General features: G+C 30.8%; 2 protein-coding genes across 3 annotated transcripts; one reads left to right on the forward strand and one right to left on the reverse strand.

Moving 5' to 3' along the window:
• Positions 1-1,207: 1,207 nt before the first annotated feature.
• On the forward strand, positions 1,208-4,203 carry LOC130674547 (6-pyruvoyl tetrahydrobiopterin synthase). The gene is made up of 3 exons (XM_057479900.1): positions 1,208-2,030; positions 3,201-3,280; positions 3,739-4,203. The coding sequence occupies exons 1-3, from the start codon at positions 1,969-1,971 to the stop codon at positions 4,020-4,022; spliced, it is 426 nt and encodes a 141-aa protein (XP_057335883.1). The 5' UTR covers positions 1,208-1,968; the 3' UTR covers positions 4,023-4,203.
• A 1,438-nt stretch (positions 4,204-5,641) lies between these two features.
• Positions 5,642-27,247, reverse strand: LOC130674265 (zinc finger MIZ domain-containing protein 1). Of its 2 annotated transcripts, none has more exons than XM_057479541.1 (8): positions 25,957-27,247; positions 13,922-14,110; positions 12,401-13,834; positions 11,577-11,762; positions 11,308-11,450; positions 10,736-11,219; positions 9,105-9,335; positions 5,642-9,017 (listed from the first exon to the last, which is right to left on the reverse strand). In XM_057479541.1, the coding sequence occupies exons 2-8, from the start codon at positions 14,009-14,011 to the stop codon at positions 8,880-8,882; spliced, it is 2,706 nt and encodes a 901-aa protein (XP_057335524.1). In that variant the 5' UTR covers positions 14,012-14,110; positions 25,957-27,247; the 3' UTR covers positions 5,642-8,879. The 2 variants fall into 2 exon arrangements, with proteins under 2 accessions (XP_057335524.1, XP_057335525.1); XM_057479542.1 differs by lacking the exon at positions 25,957-27,247 and adding an exon at positions 16,851-17,102.
• Between the last annotated feature and the right edge of the window lie 205 nt (positions 27,248-27,452).

Here is a 27,452-nt window from a genome sequence, read left to right on the forward strand (position 1 = left end):
CAGGGTTAGCAGATAGTTGACAATTTTCCGGCTTTTTTTAAACAAATAAATTGCACATAAAGAAAATCAAGAAAATGTAGTTGTAATTTTTTAAATTATTTTTTTTTATAATTCATTGTACTCGAAATTCCAACCGTAAAATCTGAAATAAAACAATTCAGCACCAACTATGAGACTAGACTAATTTATCACCCCAACACTTTAGCAACAAATCTACTGAACCTCGAACAAATTAGCAGAAGATTGAAAAGATATAAACTATCAGATCTGAAAAACCGATTTAACTAATTAAATACCTCACAAGCCATAGAGTTTACCTCTAACACCTGTAATATATGTATCATAAAAATTACTTAATGTTTATTAGCAGATTGTAGTTTAAATTAATAAATAAATAATTCATTGTTTTAAAAAAATTCCAATTATGTAGAAGTCGGCTAACTTCAGTATCATATAATTTTATAAAATTTTCTAAGCAGGGTGATGGTGTCCCATAAATATTTAAAACGTAATTAGAAATCTAAAATCCGGAAATTCGGTTCGTACTTCCGACCCTTACATATTTGATTTTTAACACAAATTAATTTCTTATCTATTTAGATTAAATAGAAATGTATGTATGTATGTACGTATATTTTTTTTTGTGAGAATATTGTGTTAGATTCTGATGACTTCGAAATATTTAAATAAAATAAAGATAAATATTACATGATAGTATGGAATGAGAGATAAGCGATAAGATATCAAATATAATTTCGTAATTATTTAAAAATTGTAGAGGTCCATCATCGGAAATTAGGATTTTTAAAAAAAATTTAACGAAACTTCTTCTTTTTTTGTTATTTACAAATAATACGACCGCATCTCTGATGGAAATTTTTCGGACTTTTCTCTGAAAAACTCTGAAAAAGTCTTTAGAACTGAGTTTTTCAGAGAAAACACCGGAAAATTTCCACCAGGGATCAATTTTGAGAAAAACTATTTCAAAGTTTAGATATTTTAACAAAAGCTCTTATGGAAAATAGAGATTCGCGCGTAAATTTTTTTAAAAATTCAAATCGCATCAAAGAAATTTGATAAATATTTTCACTATTGCATAATTGCAAAAATTAACAATTATTGACCATCTCGTTTTAAAAAATAGTTAATTATCTACAGAAATACATTCGCGCAGGCGCAGTGAATACGTACATTGATAGTATTGCGTATACGTACGCAGGGTTTTTATGTGTAATAGATTTATTGGTAAAGGCTCAGTCAAAATTTCGCCCAAAATACTTTTGAATTGGACTATCATCGAACAATTACTTTAGTTGTTTCAAATTTCAATTGGCGGCGCTAGTAATTAGTAAAATAATTTGAAAATCTGTAATTTTACATTTCTTTACCTTTTCTGCTTAAAAAAAACGATACTTTCATACTGTGTATAAGGCCTATACTTTCCTATAGCAGTTTCTCATAGAACTCATTCATTCTCATAAAATTTCTATGAAAATCCATCATTTTATGGGATTTTTCTAACCCGGGTTATGGAGACCATAACATAAGTAATTAACTTTAGGTATTTTATGTTAAATTATTCATAAATGAACGAAAATTTTTTATTTTTTCTATCGAAATTTCTTAAAATTATTGATATTTTTATTATCTACCCGTTATTTTTTTTTAATGCGCGAAAGTTATCATTATTAACTGACACTTGTAATTTTTATCAGAAAAAAATTGTGGTCTTACAACTGGTACTTGACTTGCGCACTCGAATCATATATTTGTATTTCTATAATATCTATAATATGATCTTGGGTATCAGAAGTGATTCAAGATTTTTTATTGTAATATAGAAAAGTATCAATTGTATCAGCATAAATTATCGCACTTATAATTCATAAATTATTTGTTGAGTATAAATATAAATATAAATATAATAACTTTTTTACATACTATAATATATTTCAAAATAAATAAATTATGAGTCCGATTGGATATCTTACGAGACGAGAAAGTATTTCGTCTTGTCACCGACTCCACAGGTAAATAAAAAAAAAAAAAACAATAAAGTGTAATTAGAATAAATATTTAAAGTAAGTAATTAAATTTTACCGCTTAATTTTAAAAATTTGAATTTTAAAAAGTTGGATTCCAATTATTTTTTGTTATTAATTAAGTTTATAAAAATCCCATGGAATCCATATGGAATTCTATAGAATCCTGCCCTGATTAAAAATATTCATTGAAAAATTTTGAAAATTATTCCAATTCTTTTCAATCCATACGGAGATTTTGAAAAATATTAAATGGAATAGAAATTTCGATCATTTGAATACTTTCTAATTCTTATAATGGAATTCAAAAGTATTGAAAAGAATCCAGTCTTTCATCATTTTAGGAAAAGATTCAGAAAGATTCGAAAATGTGAATGCATTTTAATTTATTTAAATTCAAGTCATAACTCGAAATATGGAACTATTTTAGTATTGAGAAAGATTCAGAAAAATTGAAAATTTTTGAATTTCTTTAAATTCTTTTCAATCTTACACTCGATCCAAAATATGGAACTATTTTGGTATTGAGAAGGATCAGAAAGATTGGAAAATGTCAATTCATTTTAATTTATTCAAATTCAAGTCATAATTGGAAATATGGAACTATTTTGGTATTGAGGGAAATTCATAAAGATTAAAAACTGTCAATTAATTTGAATTTTTTTCAATCCCACACGTGGCCCAAAATGTGAAATTATTTTGTTATTGAGAAGTATTCAGAAAGATTTAAAATGTCAATTCATTTGAATCTTTTTCAATCCAACTTTTAAACCGAAATATGGAACTATTTTGGTATTGAGGAAGATTTTGAAAGATTGAAAACTGTCAATTTATTCGAATTTTTTTCAATGCTTCTCGTAACCCTAAAATTCAAAACTTTTTTGTTATTGACGAGGATTCAGAAAGATTTAAAATATCAATTTATTCGAATCTTTTTCAATTCTTTGGAAGTTTAGAAATTCTTATATTATTTTTAGATTCAATATAATTGAAAAGTATTAATTTTATGTCCAGATGAAAACCTTGTGGAATAGGATGTATTCAAAAGTGTTCAATTCTCATCTTTTTCAATACTTTTCAATGAGTATTTTTAATCAGGGTATGACGTATTTTACGGGATTCCCATAATTTTTTCCTATAACATATAAATATTTTCAGCCCTCATTTGAGTGACGAAGAAAACAAAAATATTTATGGGAAATGTAATAATTATTGGGGTCATGGTCATAATTATACTGGTACGTATTTAAATAACATGACCCTGATTAAACAACTGGATTCGATCGAATTAAACAGAATTAAATTTTTAATTCTATTTAATTCAGATAAATTCTGTTAATTCGGTAACTAACTTAAAAATGAATTCTGTCTAATTCGGCAGGAAAACCAGAATTTGTCGAAATTAAAACGAATTTAAATAATTCTATTCGGTTTAATTCTGATTAATTTGAAAATAATTCTCCAATTTCTGGTTCTGAATCCGAATTAAACTGAATTAAAACGAATTTGAAATTTTTAAATCGCTTTTATTCTGTTTAATTCAAATTCAAATTTTCAATTCAGTTGAATTCTGTTTTGCAGAATTCGACAGAATATAACAGAATTAAAATTTTTAATTCGGTCGAATTCAGTTGTTTAATCAGGGGAAGATTAAGTTATAAAATAGTTCATTAATTTGACTACTTATATATTTCAGTTGAAGTAACTGTACGTGGCCCAATAAATTATAAAACTGGGATGGTTATGAATATATCAGAACTAAAGGAATATATGCATAAAGTATTAATGGAACAGTTGGACCACAAGAATTTAGATAAAGATGTTCCGTATTTTAAAAATGTCGTGTCCACAACTGAAAATTTATCTGTTTATATTTTTAATGAATTGAAAAAATTAATGCCCGATCCGTCATTACTTTACGAAGTTAAAATATATGAAACTGATAAAAATATTGTTATTTATCGTGGAGAAGACTCGTAGAAAAAATTTTGAGGATTTTTTTAACTGAACTTTTAAAAAAATATAATTTTGTAAAGCAATAGCATTAATTACTTAATTAAATTTATCAGTCAAGGTTTCATTTATTTTTATACAGATATTTTTGTATCTAATAATATGTATGTGTAAAAAACATAAATATGAGTTGTTACATTAATTTTTCAATTAATATCATGAATTGTTAATAATATAAAGTGTAATTAATATACTAATTATCTAATAAATTATTTTCCTAAAATAAAAAAGGCATGAAATTTATGTGAAGTTCCTTCCAAAGATCTCATTGGCTGAAGACAGCATGAAAATATACACAATTTACTCAACAATATACATTAAAATAGATATATGAAAAGTGTGACCTATGCGCTTGCGCGCGAGACAAATTCTAGCCCTGATAAAAAATTCATGAAGCTTCCGGATATTTTATTGGCTAAAGACAGATTAAAGATATATACCTCAAATTATTGATGGTATATCAATATGAGGTTTAATATATATTTTAAAAAATAGAGCGGATGTCTATTACACAGATCCCGATGATACAGATTGACTTTCTTACTTACTGACCGTAAATCTTAAATCAAAAAGAAAATGTTGAATTTAAGATTTTCTACCCTAGTGGAAATTTTTCGGAATTTTCTCTGAAAAACTCAGATCTAAAGTTCTAAAGACTTTTTCAGAGAGAAGTCCGAAAAACTTCCATCAGGGTAAAGATTTTCTCAGACCGTGACGTCCTGATTATCTTTAAATTTCCTATGGATTTTCTTAGACAGTGATGAGTTCTAATTTTCTATAGAAATTCTATAAAAATTCTTAGAACCCTGATAGCGCTTGCTCAGCAAGTTTTTTCAGTGAAACATTTTCAGGCGACTTGACGACAAGTTTCTGGCAAGTCTTTGGCTGGATAATACTCGCGTGAATGTAAATCTACACCCGTAAATTGAATGTAATTTTACAGAAAAACTTACCATCAATTGAAGTTCAATTTTCAATCAACTTGACGTCATTATCTGACAAGTAGCTTTTGAAGTCAAATTGAATTCAAATTACAGACGATCTACTGTCAACTAAACCGCAACTTTTGCTGTTAAGGCTCAGCCGTACCTAACAAAATCTTGAATTTAACAATTCTAATTACTTTTTAAATATTTATGGGACTCGGGTGATGAAATTCTTCCGAGGAAGTTCATATTCTGCTTTTAGTCGGAAGCTATGAAAATTACTGTCATCATAATTGTTTAATAAATAATTAGAATTCTTAAATTCGAGATTTCGTTAGGTGCGGCCCTGCCTTAAGTTGACTTTAGATTCCGGGCGTAGCTTGAATTTAACTTGCGGTCAAAGTGGCTATCAAGGAAATTTTTGAATCCAAAATTTTTCTTTAGATTTGAAATTTACGATCAGTAAGTAAGAAAGTCAATCTGTGTCATCGGAATCTGGATCATCAATACATCTGCGTCATCGGGATCTGTGTAATAGACCCACCCAAAAAATATATGAAATGACATGCGCGCAGAATATGGATTCTGGCTGCTTTGGTCCTTTTGGTTTAGAAATATCAGTGAATAGGCAGTAGGTTCCATGAAATAATAAAGAAATAATTCATTTATTATCATTTTATTTAATTATTATCATTATTAATTAATATTAATGTTTATAACTGGCCAATAAGTATCCGCCACTTTGTTTCTTATATTATTAATCTAATCTGCTTAACTTCTTATTAATTAATCATTTTTTTTGTATTTTTCATTTTTTAATCAATATATACAAATATCATACAATAATCGCCCTTATGATATACATTATTCATTTAATTATTTATTTATTCATTAATATAATAAGTAATATATAATAAAATTTAATCCCAATTTATTCTCTTTATATAATAAGTAAATAATATTTTCATTTAAATAGAAAGATCCTTCGTCTACTGCATGTGCGCTTTTTTTCAATAAACGCACGAATATAAATACATATTTTGTTTTTTTTTATTATATATATATATAAAATTTTTTATAATCTACATGAATCACTTTAAGTATTTCTCTTCTGTTTAATCAATAACTATTTATTTAACTTTTCTGTTATCAATTGCAAAGAAATACGGATGTAAAAGCAGTGAATGTAAAAATCTGGGCGTTTATTTCCTTTTTTTTAGTCCATCCAGATTTTCTGGCAGTCGCGATAGGCACACGTTATATATTTATCATTCAAATCATTTATTATGCCCATAAGATAATTCATACTTTTTTTTTACTTATTCACTTATTGGAATTTGAGGTGATTGTGAATTCAGGCGCCAAATATTTTTTTTGAAGTTATTTTGAATTTACTTTTTTTATTTCTTCTTGAAATCGTTATTTTAATAAAAAAAAATCTCGATTCCTGATTCTGATGATCAGTTCCTCGGGTCATTAATTTAAAAATTTAAAATTTCAAAGTTTTGTAGAACTTTTGAATGTTTTCAGTCATAACAAATTTCTTGTAAAATTTTCGGCAAGAATTTTTTCGAGTTGCATGAACGCAACCGAATTTATGAAATATAATATTAAAAAATTATTTTAAATCAAATATATGAGTGTATATTTCTGTTCCTGAAGATCGGAAAGTTTTTCGCGCCGAAAACAAATTGGAAAATGAGAAATCTACTGAATCCCTGGTGGAAATTTTTCGGAATTTTCTCTGAAAAACTCAGTTCTCAAGTTCTGCAGACTTTTTCAGAGTTTCTCAAAGAAAAGTCTGAAAAATTTCCACCAGGGGTGAGATTTAAGAAATTTTTCGCATGTAAGTACTGGTATGTCAGCCGAAAACTGCAGGCCATCCCCAACTTCCGGAACTATCCCTTAAGCAGTCGAATTACCGGGATTTTTTTCGTTCTCGATGCGCGAAAAACTCCCATCGGGTACATAAATATTTTTAATCATTTTTAAGGTTATTTTCACTTCCGGTGGCTAATTAAGTTGGGTTATGGTTTTCTGGGTATTTTTTCAAAGAAGTTTTATCGAGAAACTTGTTAATTAATGGAAAAGAGGTTAAAATGTATGAAAACTAAAATTTCAGGGAAAAATATCACGGAACTATTCATTTTAACTGATTTTTTTTCGAAGTATTTAAATTTATATAAAAAAAAATATTAGACATGAAAAATTCTAATTCTTCTTTGAAAAAACAAATTTTTTAATTAAAAAATCAATATCGTGGACTTTCATGAAAATTTAAAATAAAAACTTTTAAAAATTACACAGAAAAAATATTTCTTAGGGTAGAAAAATTTTACTCACCCGAAAAAAACTTTTATTTGCCCCAAGAAATTTTTTACACCGAAAATTGAAAACGAAAATTTTCTTGAGGCGATAAAAAAATTTCTTAAGGCAATAAAAAATTTTTGTCTTCAATTCATAATTCAAAATATATCGTATCAAAAAATTCTTTTTCTGTGTAATGTAAAATACTTCCAATAATTCAAATATAAAAAAAATCCAAATTTGATATAAATTCTCAAAAACTTCCAGAAAACCTATAATTAGATTTGTTCATATTTAAAAGCGCGGGTAATTTAAATAACCTGAAAAATGAAACAAAAAATATATGAAACCTTCACAATAACCTCAAATACTTAATTAAAATTTAATAACCTCATAACTCCACTGCTGCTTTTACACAAAATAAAGTAAAAAATATTATTATTTATTTACATTCGGCGACAATTTTAGGAAAAAAAAAATGATTATTATTTTAAAAAATACTCTTTATTTTAAAAAATTTGTTCTTCAATATTTTAAAAAACAGAAAAAATAATAATGGCAAATTTGGCATTTATAATCCCCGACCCCTTGATTTAATAATCAATATTAATAATAATTTTGTGTCGTTTTAAAATTTGATCTAGACTCTGTGCGTTTTATCGAAAGCATTTTCAAAAAATTTTTTTTCGTAATGCTAAACAATAAATGTAACCTATTTACACTTAAAAAATAATAAAATACCAATAGATTTAAAATAATTACTTAATAATTTTAAATAATAATTATAATGTACTGTACAAGGGTCCATCAGACCGTTACTTAAGACCGGAATATATTTATTTTATTAACAATATTCCTTAAAAATTAATTAAACTCACAGATTTACGATGAATCAAATCAATTTTTTTTTTTGGTAAAGGTCCCGTATGCCGAGTAGGCCTCAAAAATTTCTTTGCGGTCTTTTTTGGTCCAAATTACTGTTTTGATATAAAGATAATGATAAATTTCGCTCAGCGAGTGATTAAAATGCAAAACGTCACTCGCAGCGTCACCTGAATTTTCCGTTCATACCCGACTAGCGAAACGTTTGCCGTTAAAAAATTACCTCCTCTAAAAATGAACGTTTAAAAATAATTTTTTTTTTTAAATTATCATTATTCAGAACCAAGGAATTTATTTAGGACTGATAATTCCCATAAAAACCACAAAGAATTATTTAAAACGCAACGATTCGACAGAACCTAACCCAACTCCATAGACAATAGTTCGATTTGATATTAAGTTTAAAAAAAAAACATCGTAAATCTAGTTCAAGTGGTCCATTATGGATGAAATTTTATACAGAAGCACTAGCTCTAACAGAGTTAAACTGTGTTCGCTATTTAAATTGATAATAAATGATTATATATAATCATTGTTTTATCATTTCTAACACTATGCCCTATGTCAATAGCTAAATTTGTTTGTACCATTGTTTTTTTAAGGTGTAATCACCTTTAAGATGACGTAGACCTTTGTGTCGTTCCCGCCAATAAAAATATTTTAAATAATTTCAATAATCGGTTATCGACACTTATTTATTTAAACTTTTTTACTCGAAGAGGGCGAGAATGTCATCACTTGATGATGGGTTACCACTGCTGGCACCGCTACTGGGCGGTGTATTGAGATCCGGTGGTTCGAGATACGATAGTAATTCCATTGGGTCTACTACATTGTCTGGCAACAACTGAAAAATTTAGGAAAAATTAATAAGTAAAATGTAATCGATTAATTAATTAATTAATTAACTAATGAAGTGGGTTTAAATATTTACATTTAATGCTTCTTGACCGGTTCCCTCACCATCAATGACTGCTGCCGGATCAAAATTCAAATCCGACGGTATGTCTGTATTATCATTGATATTCGTCGTACTATTGCCTGAAGTATTAAGATTTCCCGTTGATTCTTGTGATGCTGGTGGTACACTTGGAGGTCCGCTGTTACCGCCACCTGGTGTGTGAGGTGTATGTGGTGTATGCGGAGTATGGGGTGTGTGCGGCATCTATATAAACAATCATTATGATTATTATTTAGCAGTAGCTACATATTATATTTTAATGTTTATTGAACTACTAATTTTTACAACTTTGTATATTCCTCATTACATCTTAATTAGTTAACCCTTCAGCACCCGCACTATGAGTTTTTTTCTCACACTTGACTTGAAATATTTTTTTCTAAGTAATTTCAAACGGAATGATCTAGTGAAATTTTTTCTATCTTAATAATATTTTATGCTTTTTATGATTTTGAAATTTAAAAATTATTTCGAATACAGTAAATATTTTTAAAAGATTTATTTTAAAAATCCATGAGACTGTTTATCATCACGCGAGTAAAGTTCATCAGCGGTTCGGCTCAGTTCGGACAGTTCCGAATCTTTTCGGAAATCACCGCCATTTTTTTCAGCCGTTACATCTATCATTACTTAGAAAATTAAAAAATAAAAATAAGCGAAATATTTAAATAAATTATAGTTACGTCATTACTGGGAAAGTGCATAATATTTTTGTTTTATTTAACTTAAAATTTACGATTCGCCGAAGCGTGAGACTTTTTCTCATCACATGGGTAATGTTTTACGTTGCTCTAACGCGGGTGCGAAGGGTTAACTCAAATTTATCATCTTGTTTTTATCGAACTTTACCATCTATTGTCTTTTTTCAAATTAAATTTAAATTTAATCAAAGTCTGAGTTTTTCGTTTCACTCGACAATTTATGATACAACAAGAATTCTTTATAGTTAATTCTTTTTCCGTGGTTTTTGTTCTCTTTCTTATTGCTACCAAATTCCTTTTGTTTCTAGTATCATAATTATGACTACATTGAAAAAAATAATCGGTAGCAGCTACCGATTATTTTTCGGTAGCTGGTAACGATTCCAATCAGTAACAGCTATCGAAATAATCGGTAGCTGTTACCGAAATAATTGGTAGCTCCCTGGTGGAAATTTTTCGGACTTTTGTCTGAAAAAGTCTTTAGAACTCTAGAACTGAGTTTTTCAGACAGAAGTCCGAAAAATTTCCACCACGGCTGTTACCGAATAATCGGTAGCCGTTACCGAAATAATCAGTAGCTGTTACCGAAAAATAATCGGTAGTGGCTACCGATTATTTTTTTCAGTGTAGATTTACAAATTTCTCTATTTAAATACTCTGGAGTTATTCGATTAATCATTTTATAAACTAATATGCATACATTGTATTTTATTCTTTAATCAATAGACATAAATCATAATGCGTCTAGCATACTCTGAATTGCTGTGTATTTATTAACTTTTAGTAACACTCTCATCACTCTATTCTGTGTTTTTTGTACCATGCTCACGCATTGTTTATTCAAGTTCATCATTATTGTTAAACAGTATTCAATACAATAAAAAATTGAATTACAAAATTTACCTGATCATTTAGAGATTTTTCCATTGCGTTTAGAGGATCGAGTGAATTGACGGAATCGCTGAGATGGCTCAGAGGTCCAGCGCCATTGCTGTAGTCATTGCTGGGATTCGTCGTGCTAGAGTTAATATCATAGGAACCGCCAGATGAGTTCCGATGATTAATGTTATTGTTGACGTAAGCGGGCGGGGTGTTGTTCATCATCGAACCGCTGACGATGCTGTTCATATCGGGAGGTATGTATGGACTCATCGCCTGGTTCATATCGAAGTTGACCATAGTCGGCATGTTCATACTTCCCGGCGACATCGCTTTTATCATTCTCTTGCAGTCCAAGTCTTCTTCGGTCTTTATACTGACCATGCTCTTTGATGATTTCCATTTAGCGGCTGCATCTATCGTTACTTCTTCAACATCGGAATTTGACGTAGTCAATATACTCCACATGTACTGATCTACTTCTAAGCCTTCCAACGGTGCGGATTTCCTATAATTAAATTAATCATTTAAATTCAAATTTCCTAGTCTTATTCATTAAAAAAAAAAAAAAAAAAAAATATAAAATATAAACTTACGTGCAAACAGGACATCTCCATGCGCCACGTTCACAATTAAGTTGTAAATATGATTCAAGATCAAAACACTGTATATGTTTGCAGTCATGCCCCCGTGCCGGTAACGTAATTCGCTTGAATGTTATCGGACATTTTAACGATACCTATAAATTTAAAATCATAACGTTAACTTATGACTTATGAACGTTTAATAAAACGGTTTATTTTTAATTCGATACTGCGGGTGAATTATATAAATAAATATATACATGTATATGATAAATACATACCTTAAGTGCCGTTTGTTCGACAACATCTTTCTCGGACTGCATCCCGTTATTCGACATGGTATTATTGAAGTTCCGTTTTATTTTAGCCACACAGTGATCCGCAGTCAGCAGCCGCTTGCGCAGTAAACCCTGAAGAACACTTCTTACGCTTGGTCGGTGGACTAATTGCAGTACGAACAGATGCGACTGTACCACAGACAAAAAAAATTCATTAATCTTCAAATTCAAATTCAAATTCAGGTTAATCGGTGGGGGCACTTTCTAACATTAGTTAAAACAAATGAAAAACATCCCGTACAAAAATGGACTGATCACTCATTGATCACTGACTGATCACTGACTGATCAATCATCGATCACGGATTGATCAACAACTCATTGTTAATTGATCAATAATTGATCAGTAAGTAATCAACCACAGATCAATAAGAGATCACTTAAAGATCAATAACTGATCACTCTGAGGAGAATAATCTGATAGTTATCAATCAGAGATCACTCAGTGATTAGCGACAACCTATAGATCACTCGGAGATATCATAAAAATTGTGATTTTCGTTCAAACACTGGACAATTATTATGCGATTTTCGAATGATCTGTAGGTTGTCGCTGATTGATCACTATCAGATTATTCTCCTCAGAGTGATCAGTTATTGATCTTTAAGTGATCTCTCATCGATCTATGGTTGATTACTGACTGATCAATTATTGATCAATTAACGATGAGTTGTTGATCAATCCGTGATCAATGATTGATCAGTCTGTGATCAATGAGTGATCAATCCATTTTTGTACGGGATAGTATACAGATATAAAATACTTACGCAACAGCAAGCTGAGACAGTGATTTGAATGGTATTTCTGCTAGCCTGGCAGACATCTTTGAGGTAAAGAGGTTTATGGGAGCTTTTATTTTCTCCCCTGTCGATAACCAGTGGGGTTGCGTTTACCGACACTTGCACACTTGCCGGCCAGTTGGTGTTCATCTGTCGGTCCTCGTGGTGGAAACACTTCAATTGGAGTTCCAAGTCCGATCGCCACATCAGGGTCTGGTGTACCGTCGACTTCAAATGGAACACGTGGTTGCTGACAGCGAGATTGTGCTGCAGACGGAAAGGCGGTAAAATAATACCATCCCTCACGGGGAATGTTAGTCTCAGTTCGTCGTCTTTCTGCTGGGGCATCACCGTTGACTTCAATTCGTTGAAGTTGGGTTTTATGTCCGCGGAATTGGGGCTTATGTAGGGCGCCATGTTTGACGCGGGGGTTAGTGGTGGGGTTGGATTGCCGGGAATGGGACTGTGCTGGTAATTCATGTTACCGGCACCGGATGTTCTTATCGACACGTCCGGCGTGTACTGGCCGTTGGTGGGATAGCTCGAGTTACTGACGTATGCAGCAGGGTTGGGTTGCTGTTGTTGCTGCTGGTGAATGAATTGCTGTTGTTGATGCTGCTGCTGTTGTTGCTGGTGTTGCTGATGGCTGGACATACCATTGGGGCCCATGTTTACGACAGAGGAGCCAACAACGCCGCTCGGCGTATTAGCACCGTAATACTGATTGCTCGATTGCGAGACGACCGATGGCGTGTTGTAGCTGGGGGTCTGCTGTCTCATATTGGAACCGCGTATCATGGAGTTGGGTGGGAATCCACCGGGATTAGGATTTCCCATACCCTGGATTGGTTGATACTGCGGATGGAAGTTTGGCGGCGGTCGGGCTGATGGATAGTTTGTCGGAGGGTATTGATTAGGCTGGATATTGTTTGGCATTGTGTTGAAACCCTGTTGCTGTTGCTGCATCGGGTTAGAGGGGACGTTCGCGTAGCCAACTTGCTGCTGGCGTTTCTGGACCATATGCATCTGGGGGTTGGGGTAGGGCGCCAACCGACGTGGGTACCCCGCTTGTTGGGCCTGAACCTGGGCCTGAGCTTGCTGCATGTTCATCTTGTTCATCTGCATGGCGCTGGGCATCATCGAGTTCATGCCACCCATGTTGTTATTGACGTTCCCCATACCACTCATCGGACTCATGGGACTCATTCCGTTCATCCCATTCATGCCACTCATTGACATCGGATTCATAGCGCCGTTCATACTGTTCATAGTATTCATCGAATTCATGGAATTCATTGATTGGACAGGTACCATTGAACCCATACCATTGTAGCTGTTTATCGTGGGTCCCATTCCACCCATTGGTCCGCCACGTTGGCCGTACCCGGTATTGTACGACTGATGCGGCATTCCATGCTGGCTCTGTGGCAAACAAATAAAATGATTATCAATTACATTTCACCCACATGACGATCTATTCGTCCAATCAAATTAGCCTAGAAAACCTACTTGATTAAATTGGGTAGGGATGTCCTGGCGGTCCTGCATGGCCACCACGCAGGCAGTGGCGATGGCCGTAGCTGTGGCAGCTGCCACCATCGCCCCGGCACTAAACCCACAAACACCACCCCCACTTAGGGGATGGTTTCAGCGCGATATTCACCTGATGATGATCGCGCTCTTCTCCTTATAGTTTATCTGTAATAACAATAAATCCTTAATCAATTATTTTTACTCTTACATTAGTAGCCTTAACATATAACAAAAATAGTAAATTTCTATATCATTTATCGTTTATTGTGTACGCGTATTAGTAAATTATAGAGTACAGTCAATTGTTCACCGGTTATAGATTGAATATTCTGGGAAAAACAGTTCTAAAGAATAGATTACCGATATCCGGCCATGAATGACAGGAGAAATAAAAAAGCTACCCTTCGTTCATATATATATATATATACGTACATTTATATATATATTTTGGGGCGGATGAAACTTTTTCCCTATCGTTTACTCGAGACTCTCTCATGAATTCATCTTTTTCTTTTCTATTTTTTTCTTCATCATCTCGTTTTAGTTTTTTTTTTTTTTTTTTTTTTCTTTTAATAGTGAGCTATATAGATGTATAGACTATGGACATCATACTAAAAGTAAACGAACGAACGGACGAGTGAACGAAAGAACCCACCGTCAATTCCCAGCTGGTCGCGCGCGCGTTCTCTTCGTATAGTGTAGTAAAATATATATGTATACATCATACTAAAGAGTGAACAGTGGAAGACTGAGTAGAGCATAACAGCAGAAAGGCCCCATTGGTTTTCTGTGGGAAATGCACGTGCTCGCTATTCACACACCGGGGTTATATACATATAATACATGCCTACCACCCGTCGTCAGTCGCGTACAAGTCGTAGTGGTATAGCCGCAGTGTGTTTGTAGTTGTGCGCAGGACAACGTTCTCCTTTTTCTCTTCCTCTCACCCTCTCAAGCTTCATCTCACTCTATTCAACACCATACAACATAAAACCCCATACTACTGTCACACTGCGTCGTACGTAACGCGCAACCGCCTTATACACATACGCTCTTTTTTTATACACGCTCCCCCAAAATAAAAAGAATTGAATAAAAAAAAAATATTATATTTTTTCTCCACAAAGAACTCACAAAATTTCTCTTTCAATATACTTACAAAATATTTTTTTATCATAAAGAATTTAAACTTCAAAGCGTTCAAATTTAAACTTTAAAAATTCCTGTTTTTTTTTTAATTTTCAAATTTTTCGTGTTCGTAATTCTATCAAAAGTATACTGGTCCATGTAAAAAAGTGTAAAGAACAATACTGCGTAATTTTAAAATTAATTTTATCCATAGTTACGCCGAAAACGCGAATCCGTACATTCGTACATTTATTTGTTCGGATGTACGCAGACTCTGTAACTCCTAAAATAATTGACCGATTGATTAAATTTTTTTTTCGTTACTTTGAGAATACATTTGACTGTAACCCTATGAAAAATCATGACTAAAATCCTTGTTGCTGCATTATAAATAGTAAAAATAGTTTACGATCGATTAAATAGAGATGAATAAATACATATAACACAAAGGATTGTTAGTCATTGGAGTTGATGTCGATATCGTTTTTCGTCAGACTGTGAGGGAAATATAAATACATATATATTTATTTATATATAAGTGTCTAAAAGGGAGAAGTTTTTCAAGTTGACGTCATCCAGTATAGCCTCCCCTTAAATTCGAAGCCTTCAGCTTGAAACTCTTCTCTTTAGTCTCAACAATATACAACTACTGTTCTTCCATCAGCAATATAATATACAACCCCTCTACAGACGTATTTTTTGTGTCGTTTGCCCCCGCACTTCTTCACCCTATTTGTCGCTCCCGCCTCGTCTCGTTGTCGCCGTACTCGCACTATTCTCTGTACTATATACCTACACTACACCAATACTATACTAAGAGTTTCTATTCTCGGATGTCAATATTTCGTCAACTAGACTCTCCAGACTGCGACAAAGACCCGACAGCCCGTTTAGCGTCCACGCACCCTGTAAATTATTGTCCGACACCCATAGTCTACTATTTTTACAACGAAACATTATATTTTTTAGCACTCAATAAATAATATTATTCGATATATATTTATAAACCTATCGATTGACTTATGATTGTTTGAGATGATAACAAAACATATATGTATATATATATTTTTTTGATAATAAAAATCGTTCAAGGTCTGTCCTCAATTTTTTTTTCCAACGTAAATTTATCTTTATGAGTCATTTTATGGATTTGTTATCAGTTTGGTTTATTTTTAAATTAATAATTAATTTTTTTCTCATATATTTCATTCTTTAATTTTTTTCCGAAGTTTGATTGCAAAAAAAAGGTTTCTTGGTGCAAGAAATTTTTACTTGGCCCAAAAAAATGTTTACTTGCCTCAAGAAATTTTCCACATGAATTAAAAAAAATTTCTTGAAGCGAGGAAAAATTTTCTTAGATCAAGAAAAATTTTTTATCGTCCCAAGAAAATTTTTTCTTGCGCCAATAATTTTTTCACATGAATTGAAAAGCAAAAATTTCTTGAAGAGAGAAAAAATTTTCTTAGATCGAGAAAATTTTTACTTGTCTCAAGAAATTTTTGCACATGATGAATTGAAAATCAAAATTTTCTTGAAGCGAGAAAAAATTTTCTTAGATCAAGAAAATTTTTACTTGTCGCAAGAAATTTTTCGGATTATGAATTGAAAAGCAAAAATTTCTTGAAGCGAGAAAAATTTTTCTTAGATCAAGAAAAATTTTTTACAGTCCTAAGAAATTTTCAATTTACATTACAAAAAATTTCTTGAATCAAGAAAATTTTTTTTGTGTGATAATTAATAAATTTTTTTTGTTTGAAATACAATAAACTAAACTCACATCTCTTAGCATAGGTAGTGTTATAGTCGTAAAAACGGCTCGTGGCACCCGGCGTGACTTTGTATGTAACTCTAAAATTAGCGGTCGCGCGCTGGCTATCCCCTCTTAGCAGCACACACAAATAAAAGTTAAAACCAACTACAACGATGTATAACGTCCTCTCAACAAGGCTCGTTAATCGAATATAAGCTTATATTAGTCGATCGACTTATCCGGCGTATCCCCACTACTTAAACTTAAATAGTGCATACGACATCACATACGAAAAATTACACACTACCCACACATGAGACATCTCTTGGTCTTTAAATATTTAAGATAATTCAATTTAGGTTTAACTTAAACGCCACCTAAAATAACGAGTACTAGTGACTACTGACTACTGATGTGATGCTGAGTCTTGTTCTCTCGATCCTTCGTCTCTGTCATATCAGTAGACTTTTAAAACTCTGACGCAGCGCGCGACCAAAATACAACTTGGATTCCTGGTCACAACACGTGTTGCACACGAGGTCTATCCCTCTTTTCTATTCCCTCTATGCTACTCATACTCATACTCACACTCCATTTCATTTCATCTATACGCTATATGTTATATGCTTTATACTACACATATAAATATAAATATATATTAAACTACGTTATGTTATATACGGAACGGAAATAACATCTGCTCCAGTATACATATACACAACTGAGAATCTGGAGAGCGTGCCTTTTAACTAGTTTAACATATTTTTTCTTTATACTTAACTTCTTTTAACATTTTTTTTTTCCCGTCGTTAAATTATATTTTTGGTCTACTATAAAGAAAATTTTTTTCTTAGAAATTCGTCACTAAAAATTTATTTCGGCTGAAAAATTTATAAATTTATCTTTAGATCTATAATAAAATAACAAACTTTCAGTTTTTTTAGAAATTTTATTACTAATTAAAAATAAAAATTTATTTCACGGATTTAAAAAAAATTTATTTATAAAATTTTATAAAAAGATACTTTATAACAAAGAGGACATTGTTTTTAACAAGACTGATTTATTTTTAAGTCAATTTACTTGATATTTACGTCAAAAAACCGATTCCGTACATCCGTACACTAAAATGTACGGATGGGCGCAAACACTGTAACTCAGCAACTAATTGATCGATTGATTTAATTTTTTTTTCATTAATTTAATAAAAGTATTGCCTACAGCCCCAGAAAAAGTTATAATTAAAATCCTTAATTATTAATTAGTATCAAAAAAAATTTTTCTTTTAGAAATTCGTCACTAAAAATTTATCTCAGCTGAAAAGTTTATAAATTTATATAGATCTATAAAAAAATAACAAACTTCGGGTTTTTAAGAAATTTTATTACTAATTAAAAATAAAAATTTGTTTTACGGATTTAAAAAAAATTTATTTATAAAATTTTATAAAAAGACACTTTGTAACAAAGAGGACATTGTATTTAACAAGTCTGATCTATTTTTAAGTCAATTTACTTGATATTTACGTCAAAAAACCGATTCCGTACATCCGTACACTAAAATGTACGGATGGGCGCAAACGCTGTAACTCTTTAACTAATTAACCGATTGATTTAATTTTTTTTTCATTAATTGAATAAAACTATTGCCTATAACTCCACAAAAAATGATAACTAAAATCCTCAATAATTAATAATTATTACAATGAATATTTAAAAAAATAAATCCGCCGATTTGGTGAAGCAGAAATGGCTGATTCATTAAAACGAATATTTTTAATGCGTTTTAATTTTGAAAACTATTATTAGATTTATTAGAATGTTAAATAAAATCGCTCTAGATTTATACGTATATATTTATATATACAAGCATCAACACATATATTTGTCGTTTTAAAAATATAACGTAATAGGGGAACATATATGGACGTATATTATGCAATAAATCGTGTGATCATAATACAAATCGTTACGCAAGGGCTGTTTGCAGTATTTGCGATAACAATATAATACTTTAGCCTATACTTCAATCCACTTTACTCTTTACACACTCACAACCATGTACACTCTGTACTACACCGATAATTATGGCGCCGTAATTTTTGCATCCATGGATTTTAAAAATGAAAAAAACTATTAATATTCAAACATTAAATTTTATTACTGCGGTCTATGATTATAATCGCGAGCTGCTGGAATATTAACGATGCAAATAATTATAATTATAATAATAATTATTATTTATAAAAATTTGTATTAGATAAATAGATATGAACTTAATGAAATTACTATTAATATTACCGCAGAATAATTTTTTTATTTAAAACTTTAGGATAAACTTTGTAGAAATAACTTAACTATTTTTAGAATTTGCACGGGTTGCGAGTACATGATCACACAACTACATTACATACTTATAGTAGTTGTTAGTGTTGAATAAAGTTGTGTAGTGTAATGTGTAAGGTGAATCGTAGAGCGATAATCGTGACCGCGTACCATTGGTTGTACACTAGAGTGTACAATATGAAGCTCGAGGTCGTCGATTATAACGTACCGGTATTGTATACATATATTGCTGAGTTAGCATAAGATATATATGTATATATATAAGAAAAACCACATCAAACGCGATATGAATACTGTAGTAAACTACAACAAAACGGTACTTGTTATGCTTGGAAAGCTAAATATGCCGTAAATATTAAGACTGAATAAAAAATAATATTTGATATTTAATCATATTTGTGATTTATCTGTATAAATATATATATATATTTTTTTGTAGACCGATTAAAATATAGTGTTTACTGAATTTTTTTCTAATTTTATAACTGCTTATTTTTTTTTAAACTTCCCGCTAAGAATCGACGATTTTCAAAAAGTTCAGAGTGACTTTTTTTTATTATTTTATTGTTAAAGTAGACGGGATTTTATATTTCAATTTTTTTAGGTTCAATAGACTCATTTTTTTATATTTATATATGAGTAATTATTTATTAGTAAAATTAATATTTAAAATAATTAGGGAGTAATTTTGTTTTGTAGGGCTACAGGCAATAGTCTTCTCAAGTAATTAAAAAAAAAATCTAGTCGATAAGTTCATTATTTCAGGAGTTATAGAGTTTCCGTACAAACGAACGTATTAATGTACGGATGTACGGAATCGATTTTCCAGCGAAACTATCGAGTAAATCAATTTAAAAACAACTGGGTCTCGTTAATTAGACCTCCACCTACAGAACAAAACATTTTTCGCTAAATTTCTCTGATAATTTTATCTGATTATTAAATAAAAAAAATTTACTACAGCGAGAAATTTTGTCTAGTCTTAAGAAAATTTTTGTTTTCATTTCATAGTGAAAAATGTTTCGAAATTCTTAGGCCACCCTCAACTTCCGGAACTACCCTTAGACAGTCTAATTACCGAAATTTTTTTCGTTTTCGATGCAGAAAAATGTTTCGATCTTCAGGTACACAAAAAAAAAATCAACTAATGAAATAAACTTGAGATTTATCATCTACTTGATAATACTGACAATTAATTTAAATATTAAATTTTATATAACGGTCAAGGGGTTAAGTTCCTGAGAAAGTTTAAGAGAACGACCGATAGGCTTCTAATGCTTCCGCGATTTCGTCATCTGCCAATCAGCTTACCGACAACTTTCTCCCGAATATCGTGCTTATGATGAACTACTGTGCTTATTATTATAGTTTTTTATTCACTTATTTGTTACTTTACTACTTAGTAGTTTTTTTTTTCTAGTACTATTGATCTCTGTCGTTATTGGGTGGAGTAGGGAACTGAGTGAGATGAGATTGTGGATAAAGAAAATGAAATAGAGCGACAGGAAAGGTGGGACATAAAGAAATTCAAATAAAAGGCGAGTCTGTTATGTGTTGTGTCGATTAAATAAACGAGTGTTTGACCCAACCGCAACTCCTGCATTTGTATATTATATATTATGTATATATGTTGTATGTGTCGGTGTGTTTTTTTGTTGTGTAAGGATACCAAGGGAGCGGGGAACACTTTCCAACGCTCATTTCCGCCTGGAAATTCACTAAAAACTTTAGTTATAATAAAGTCTTATAAATATGTATATATATATATATATATATATATATATATATATATATATATATATATATATATTTTTTTTTTTTAAATACTTTTAATTAGGGTAAAATTAAATAATTTCAAAAATAAAATTATCCAAGAATTTTAATTAAAACTGATTAAATTTTTTTTAATTAAAATAAAATTACCGAATATAAAAATAAAAAACACTTTAATAAAAAAAAGAATTGTCATAATTTTTGAGTAAATAATCGAGTTAATTTCAATAAAAATTATCTAAATATAAGTGATTAAAATACCAATTATTATTTTAATATCAGACAAAAATATCATAATTTCAGGTAAATAATTTTCACTTGAATAAATTTTAATCTCGTCTGAAAAAAATAATTTATCAAAACAGAAAGTATTAAAAATAAATTTTGTAAATACGTGATCTTGTTAGCAGACAATTAACAATTTTTTGATTTTTTCGCAATTGAATTTAAAAAAAAAAAAAAAAAAAAAATGCACATGTAGAAAATTGAAAAAACTATAGGTGCAATTTTCCAAAATATTTTTTTTTTCTTAATTTATCATTTTTAAAAAACTTCAAAGGTCAACATCCGCTAATGATACTGAAGTCAGTCGTCGAATAATTTTTTAATTTTTTAAAAACGATGAATAATAAAAAAAAATATTAAAAAAAATGCGCTTATAGTTTAATAAATTTTCTACATGTGCATTTTTTTAGTTTTTTTTTTTTCTGTAATTGATTGATTAAAAAAAAAATTCAAAAATTTCAAAGTGTGAAACATTTCAGGAATCTAGTCATCCAGCAGAATTTAACTTTCCCTTTTTTTTCATTGCGCGAAAAACATTCCGATCTTCAGGTAAATTTTTTTTTAGTAAATAGTTCAGTATAAACTTCGTCAAAGGAGTGGCTCGAGCACGTGCTGTTTAATATAGTGTAAAATTACGTATGACAGTTGACAGACTAGATAACACATGAGTATTAAAAACAAGAAGCAAAAGTAAAGCAGAATAAGAATAAGAAAAATAAGAACAAGTTAATAAGAAGAAGCAACGTTGCCACGCGATCATCATGTTTATAAATGTGATTATATTGTCGTGTTTTATGTTAATATCGAATCGTGCGCGAGGTCAATTTTCATACGAGGAAATACTGATTATTTTTAAAAATAATGATAATGATAATAATAATAATGATTGTTTAATTATGTAATGAATAATTATGAAATTGAAAAAAAATGAGTGTCACCTTGGGCAAAGTGTAGACAAATAGTGAGGGAAATAAATGCAAGTGAAGGCTGTCCCATTCTTTATAATATAATAATGCGTAACGCTGTCCCTCGTGACACTTTGTTACATTACATTAGATGATCTTTAGCTTTGCCATTCATATCATGTAGTGTAGAGTCTACACTCTAAACCGTGGAACTAATCCGTGAAATTATAATTCGCGTCGACACAACCTCGTTGCTTTTAAACTCTTAATTTACTTATCATCAGCTTGTTTGTTTAGATTTTTTTTTTATTTTTATAACTATTTATTTATTTTTCATAATTTTCAAAAAAACTCCCGCTCAAATTTAAAATTTAAAAATTAAAAATTTTAAATTTCCCGCCGTAATAAAATTTTTTATTTAATTATCAGATAAATTTATCAGAGAAATTTGTCGAAAAATGTTTTGTTCTGTAGGGGGAGACCTAATTAACGAGATCCAGTTGTTTTCAAATCGATTTACTCGATAGTTTCGCTGGAAAATCGATTCCGTACATCCGTACATTAATAAGTTCGTTTGTACGGAAACTCTATAACTCCTGAAATAATGAACTTATCGACTAGATTTTTTTTTTAATTACTTGAGAAGACTATTGCCTGTAGCCCTACAAAAAAAAATTACTCCCTAATTATTTTAAATATCCATTTTACTAATAAATAATTACTCATATATAAATATAAATAAAATGAGTCTATTGAACTAAAAAAAAATTGAAATATAAAATTCCGTCTACTTTAACTGTATTTAAATCACTCGATAAATCGGCAATTAAATAATTAATAAATAATTTTATCTGCATTTAATGTCGATTTTATGAACCATAAAAAAATCAAAGTGATTAAGAAAATAAAAAATACGAATTTTAAAAAATAAAATTATATGACACGTCTGTTTGATAACTTCATATTAAAATAAATAAAAAAATATATATATATATAATAAATAAAGCCTTAAAAAGACAAGGTTAAATATTAAGCAGTACGTCAATGACATGAATAAATTAAATATCTTGTTTATCAATAAAAAATTATAAGTTTTAATAAAATAATGATAATAATTACTGATGTAAGTTTAGTTAACTTTAGTGTTAAATAGAGTTGAGTAAAGTAAAATAGAGTATTTTATGTGAGACGTCAAACATCAAACTGCACACCGACGTCGATTTATCATATCTGTTTACATAAATTATCAGGTGCTGTCAGGAAAATATCTAATGGTTAGCGATGCGTGATATTATAGCGGCTTTCGTCAACTATTCTCTTATATCCAACGTTTACTAACGTCAAAACACACAAACACACATACGCACACACACAGAAACAACAGTTGAACTATAAAAGGACAAATCAAGGACGCGTTTTAATTCAAACGTGATGAGAAAATAAATTTCTCCCCCCTAACCGTTTTTTCCCCTTGCAAATTCTTTTTTTTCGTACTCTCCCTAGTCTAGACCACCCGCTGGCTTTCATTCATTCACTAGTAAAAAATACTCGTTTAATTTATAACGTACAAACTTTTTTTTTCAACTTTGAATTAACGATTTTATTAAAACTGATATACTTTTTTTTTCTTTTTTTTTAAATTAAATATTTTTTGCCGCTCGATTTTTTAGTTTTTTATTGGGAACAAATTAAAAATCAACCGGCAGTTTTTTATTTTAATTTAGTGATAAGAGTTATCAGCATGGAAGAATTACGCGGAAATCTTTTTACGTGGTAGAAACAATGATTATATATCGCGGGGGAGGCGTTGGGGGAGGGATTGCGTTGAATTAAAGCGTGCTTTAAGTTACACACGATAACGTGACGCTTGTCCTCGTATCGATTTATGTTATCGTCGAGGACGTATAACAATATGTTTCTTTTTGCTTTTTTGTTATTTATTTTGTTCTTAAATATTTTTTATTATTTTTTAGTTTCATTTGGAGCGAAAAATTTTTTTGCAAATACTTTTTTTTTATATAACCGAGAATTTAAAAAATTTGTAATAAGGAAACGAATGATCTTTTGAAAATTTTTTTAAAATTCAATTATTATTTAGTAACTAAAATTTCAATTTTTGTAGAAGAGTTCAAAATTTAAATAAATTTCAAAATATTTTAAGTCAAGATTTGAGTAAAATAAAAATTATTTCAAAATTTTTTGGTTTAAAATTCAATTAAAGCAAAAATTTTACCAAGAAATTGTGTAAAAATTTTTTACATGAAATTAAAATTTGAAAAATTCAAAAACAAAATAATTTGATGAACAGAAAAAGCTTCCGGTATAGTCTAGTGGTTATGATTATTGATGAACAGAAAAATGCTCCGGTATAGTCTAGTGGTTATGATTTTTGATGAATAGAAAAAAGGATTTTTGGTACAAAAAATTTTTACTCGCACTAAGAAAAATTTTTTTTTTTTGTATACAATTTTAAATTTCAGTTTAATTCGATCATTATCCGTATGAAAAAACAATATATGGTTAAAATATATAAAATCATATATTTTTGCAACAAAAAATTATGATATATTATAAAGAATCATATAGATATTTTTGCCGATTTAATATAAAATTATATACAGTAGTAAATATATATATTCCATATACTGTATATATCTGCATTATCTTACAATATATATTATATATATTTTCTTTTATATTCAAAAAATATAAAATTTTTATATGAAATGAAATATAGTAGCATATAATTTATATTATATATGGCACCATATAGTTTTGATTTATATTTACTTAGTATCATATTTTTTGATATATTTTTGTCACTTTTATTTCCAATGCTCATAACTATGGTTACTGTTCAAAAAATTATATACTTGTATTAAGGGTCCCTGTTATTGGCTTTGGCTGTTTCCTTATTACCCTACTTAAAAGAAACGATTTGAAATTTTAAATGACCATAAGAAGGGTGATTCAAAAGTATTTAAAATATTCAAAGGCATTAAAAAGTATTTAAAATTTGTTTTTCTAACCATTTTTAATCGATTCTTTTTATGAGGGCAAGGAAGTAAATGAATAAAATAAAAACAATAAATGCATCTAAAAATATAAATATGAAAAAAGTAGTTTCTACTTTCATAATTTAAAAAAAAATTGTCAACAATTATATATTTTAGCAAACAATAAATCGAAGATTATAAATATGATGAACGTGACTTTCTGACATATCTCTAAAGAAACAATCACTCGTTGTGAAAGCGTTGTATCCGTTTAAGACTCTTTCATTTAAATTCATTTAATTCCATTCTTCCTTTTAAATCCGCTCTTTAGTCCTCTCTAAAACAACTAAATCCAGACAAAAAACAAAAAAATGAACAATATATTTAGCATTTCATCAGCGTCCGGCCCAAAGTCAAAATAAATAAAAATCAAAACCAAAATCTAGAGGTCGAACCGGTCGAGCAAAAAATCCTAGATAAATCAAATCCTTAAATAAAAAAATTATAAAAAAGTATTATAAAGATCAGTTCTAAAAATAGAGTAGTTTGTACAACAAACAACGTGTTTGTGTATAAATGCACTCTTGTGGCAAGTCCGCAAAGTTTTATCGGCGCGCTAAAAACTTGTCCGCAATGTCAGAAGTTGTAAGTCTAAAGCCGGCTAGACGCTTTACCTGGCTCGTTATGTCACTTAAAAACACCCCTAATATTATCTTTACACTTATTCCTACTCACATAACAAGTTCTACAATTCAAAACTCAATATTCATAACCATATTTCCCGTCTAACCTCAATTATTCAAAATTTAAATAAATTTAAAAAATTTACCTTTTGAATTTTTTGAAAAGCCCGCCAAAACGAGTACAGTTAATTATAATCCAATACTCGCACTGACACAACACATTATTTTATTTTAAATAATAAAATTAATTATTTGACACTTAACTAGTCTTGGTCCCCCACAACACAGTTTTTTTTTAAATTTAAATATTTTATAGTCTTATTTTTTTTTAAGTAATTAACCAACAAATCACTCCACCGTTCACGTTCACTAGAAAACAAATCATTTAGAATCCATGTCCTTTGAGTCAGTGACAGAACAAGTCCTTGATTTATTTATTTAAAATATTAAATTATTTATTTATTTAGTTAATTAGTAAATTGTCAATGGTAATGAGTGTGCGTAAAATGAATGATAACTAAAAAGAAATCCTAAAAATGATTCTCACACGTCCGGCAAGTTGTAAAGTCGGGGAAGCATTGGTCCCTTACGACGTGCTCGGTAAACGGTCGCAAGTAATACTGTCTGGTTGTCGACTGGTGAGAGGTTGGTGAAGCGGCAGCGGCAGGAGCAGCTACGGCGGCGGCTCTCTCTGTGCTGTGTGTGTTGCCCCCGGTGCCTTAGGCGTGTGTCTGTCCCTGTCCTACAGTCGCCATCCATTCGTCCTCATCGTCATAGTCGGGTTTTAGTCTGTGTCTGTCCAAATGCTGTATACTGTGAGTATAGTAAGTGTTTGTGGTGGGGGAGTAACTTGCGGCGGCGGTGGTGGCGACACTGTAGTATGTCGCCGTGACGGTGCGGACTGCGAGCAGAGACCAGAGGCCGTTGGCACGAGGGAGAGAAAATCGGTCATGCGAGGGGTCAGGGGGTAATATTTACACCGACACACCAACACGTGGCTAAATACTTTGAGAACAAGCTTGCGTAGGGTAGAGTATGTTGGATGTGTGGGTACAAGGAAGGGTATGAGAAACGTCTGTCGACATTAGGGTGGGGGAAATCGGCCGTGTGCTTCTGGAAACCAGAGTGGGGGCGACTGAGAGAGAGACAGTGAGGGGGGAATGGGAGAGTGACGAGGAGAGACGCGGAGGGGCACGAGCGAGGGTCGGAGGACGCGACTGTAGATGAGGGGTTGTGTCGTATTCCGAGAGTTGAGCCGGCCAGAGTAGGGAGGGTTGACCTGAGCTAGTTCCCCTCCATTCAATTCCACACCACGGCCGTGCCACAATATATCGGTTATACCGAGCAGAGCCACTGTTGCCAGATTGTTGTCGAATGTGTGCTGCTGCTGTTGTACTCCCGCTCCTACTGCTCACTGTCTCGACAACGTCGGCGTACTCACTTCTTGTACAGTACACACTACACTGTAGTCTCTTGTCTTGTTTGCTTGTGTGTCTCTTTCTCTGTCTCTGTCTCTGTCTATGTCTATGTCTAGATTGTATGTTATGTTGGTACGGAGACGCGTCGGCGTGTGGGTGGAGTCCCGACGACATCCAGAGAAAGGTCTCTTCTGTGGGTATATCGTGTGTGTCCACAGAATACT

The sequence above is a fragment of the Microplitis mediator genome, chromosome 9, assembly GCF_029852145.1.
Source record: "Microplitis mediator isolate UGA2020A chromosome 9, iyMicMedi2.1, whole genome shotgun sequence".
Classification (NCBI taxonomy): domain Eukaryota; kingdom Metazoa; phylum Arthropoda; class Insecta; order Hymenoptera; family Braconidae; genus Microplitis; species Microplitis mediator.

Excerpts from the sequence above, each read along its gene's own strand:
- LOC130674547 (XM_057479900.1), top strand. The coding sequence starts at position 1,969 with ATGAGTCCGATTGGATATCTTACGAGACGAGAAAGTATTTCGTCTTGT. Across the intron at positions 2,031-3,200 it reads TCTTGTCACCGACTCCACAG|CCCTCATTTGAGTGACGAAG; the intron begins GTAAATAAAAAA and ends AAATATTTTCAG. Across the intron at positions 3,281-3,738 it reads TCATGGTCATAATTATACTG|TTGAAGTAACTGTACGTGGC; the intron begins GTACGTATTTAA and ends TATATATTTCAG.
- LOC130674265 (XM_057479541.1), bottom strand. The coding sequence starts at position 14,011 with ATGGTGGCAGCTGCCACAGCTACGGCCATCGCCACTGCCTGCGTGGTG. Across the intron at positions 13,835-13,921 it reads TCCCTACCCAATTTAATCAA|AGCCAGCATGGAATGCCGCA; the intron begins GTAGGTTTTCTA and ends TGTTTGCCACAG. Across the intron at positions 11,763-12,400 it reads CTGTCTCAGCTTGCTGTTGC|TCGCATCTGTTCGTACTGCA; the intron begins GTAAGTATTTTA and ends TCTGTGGTACAG.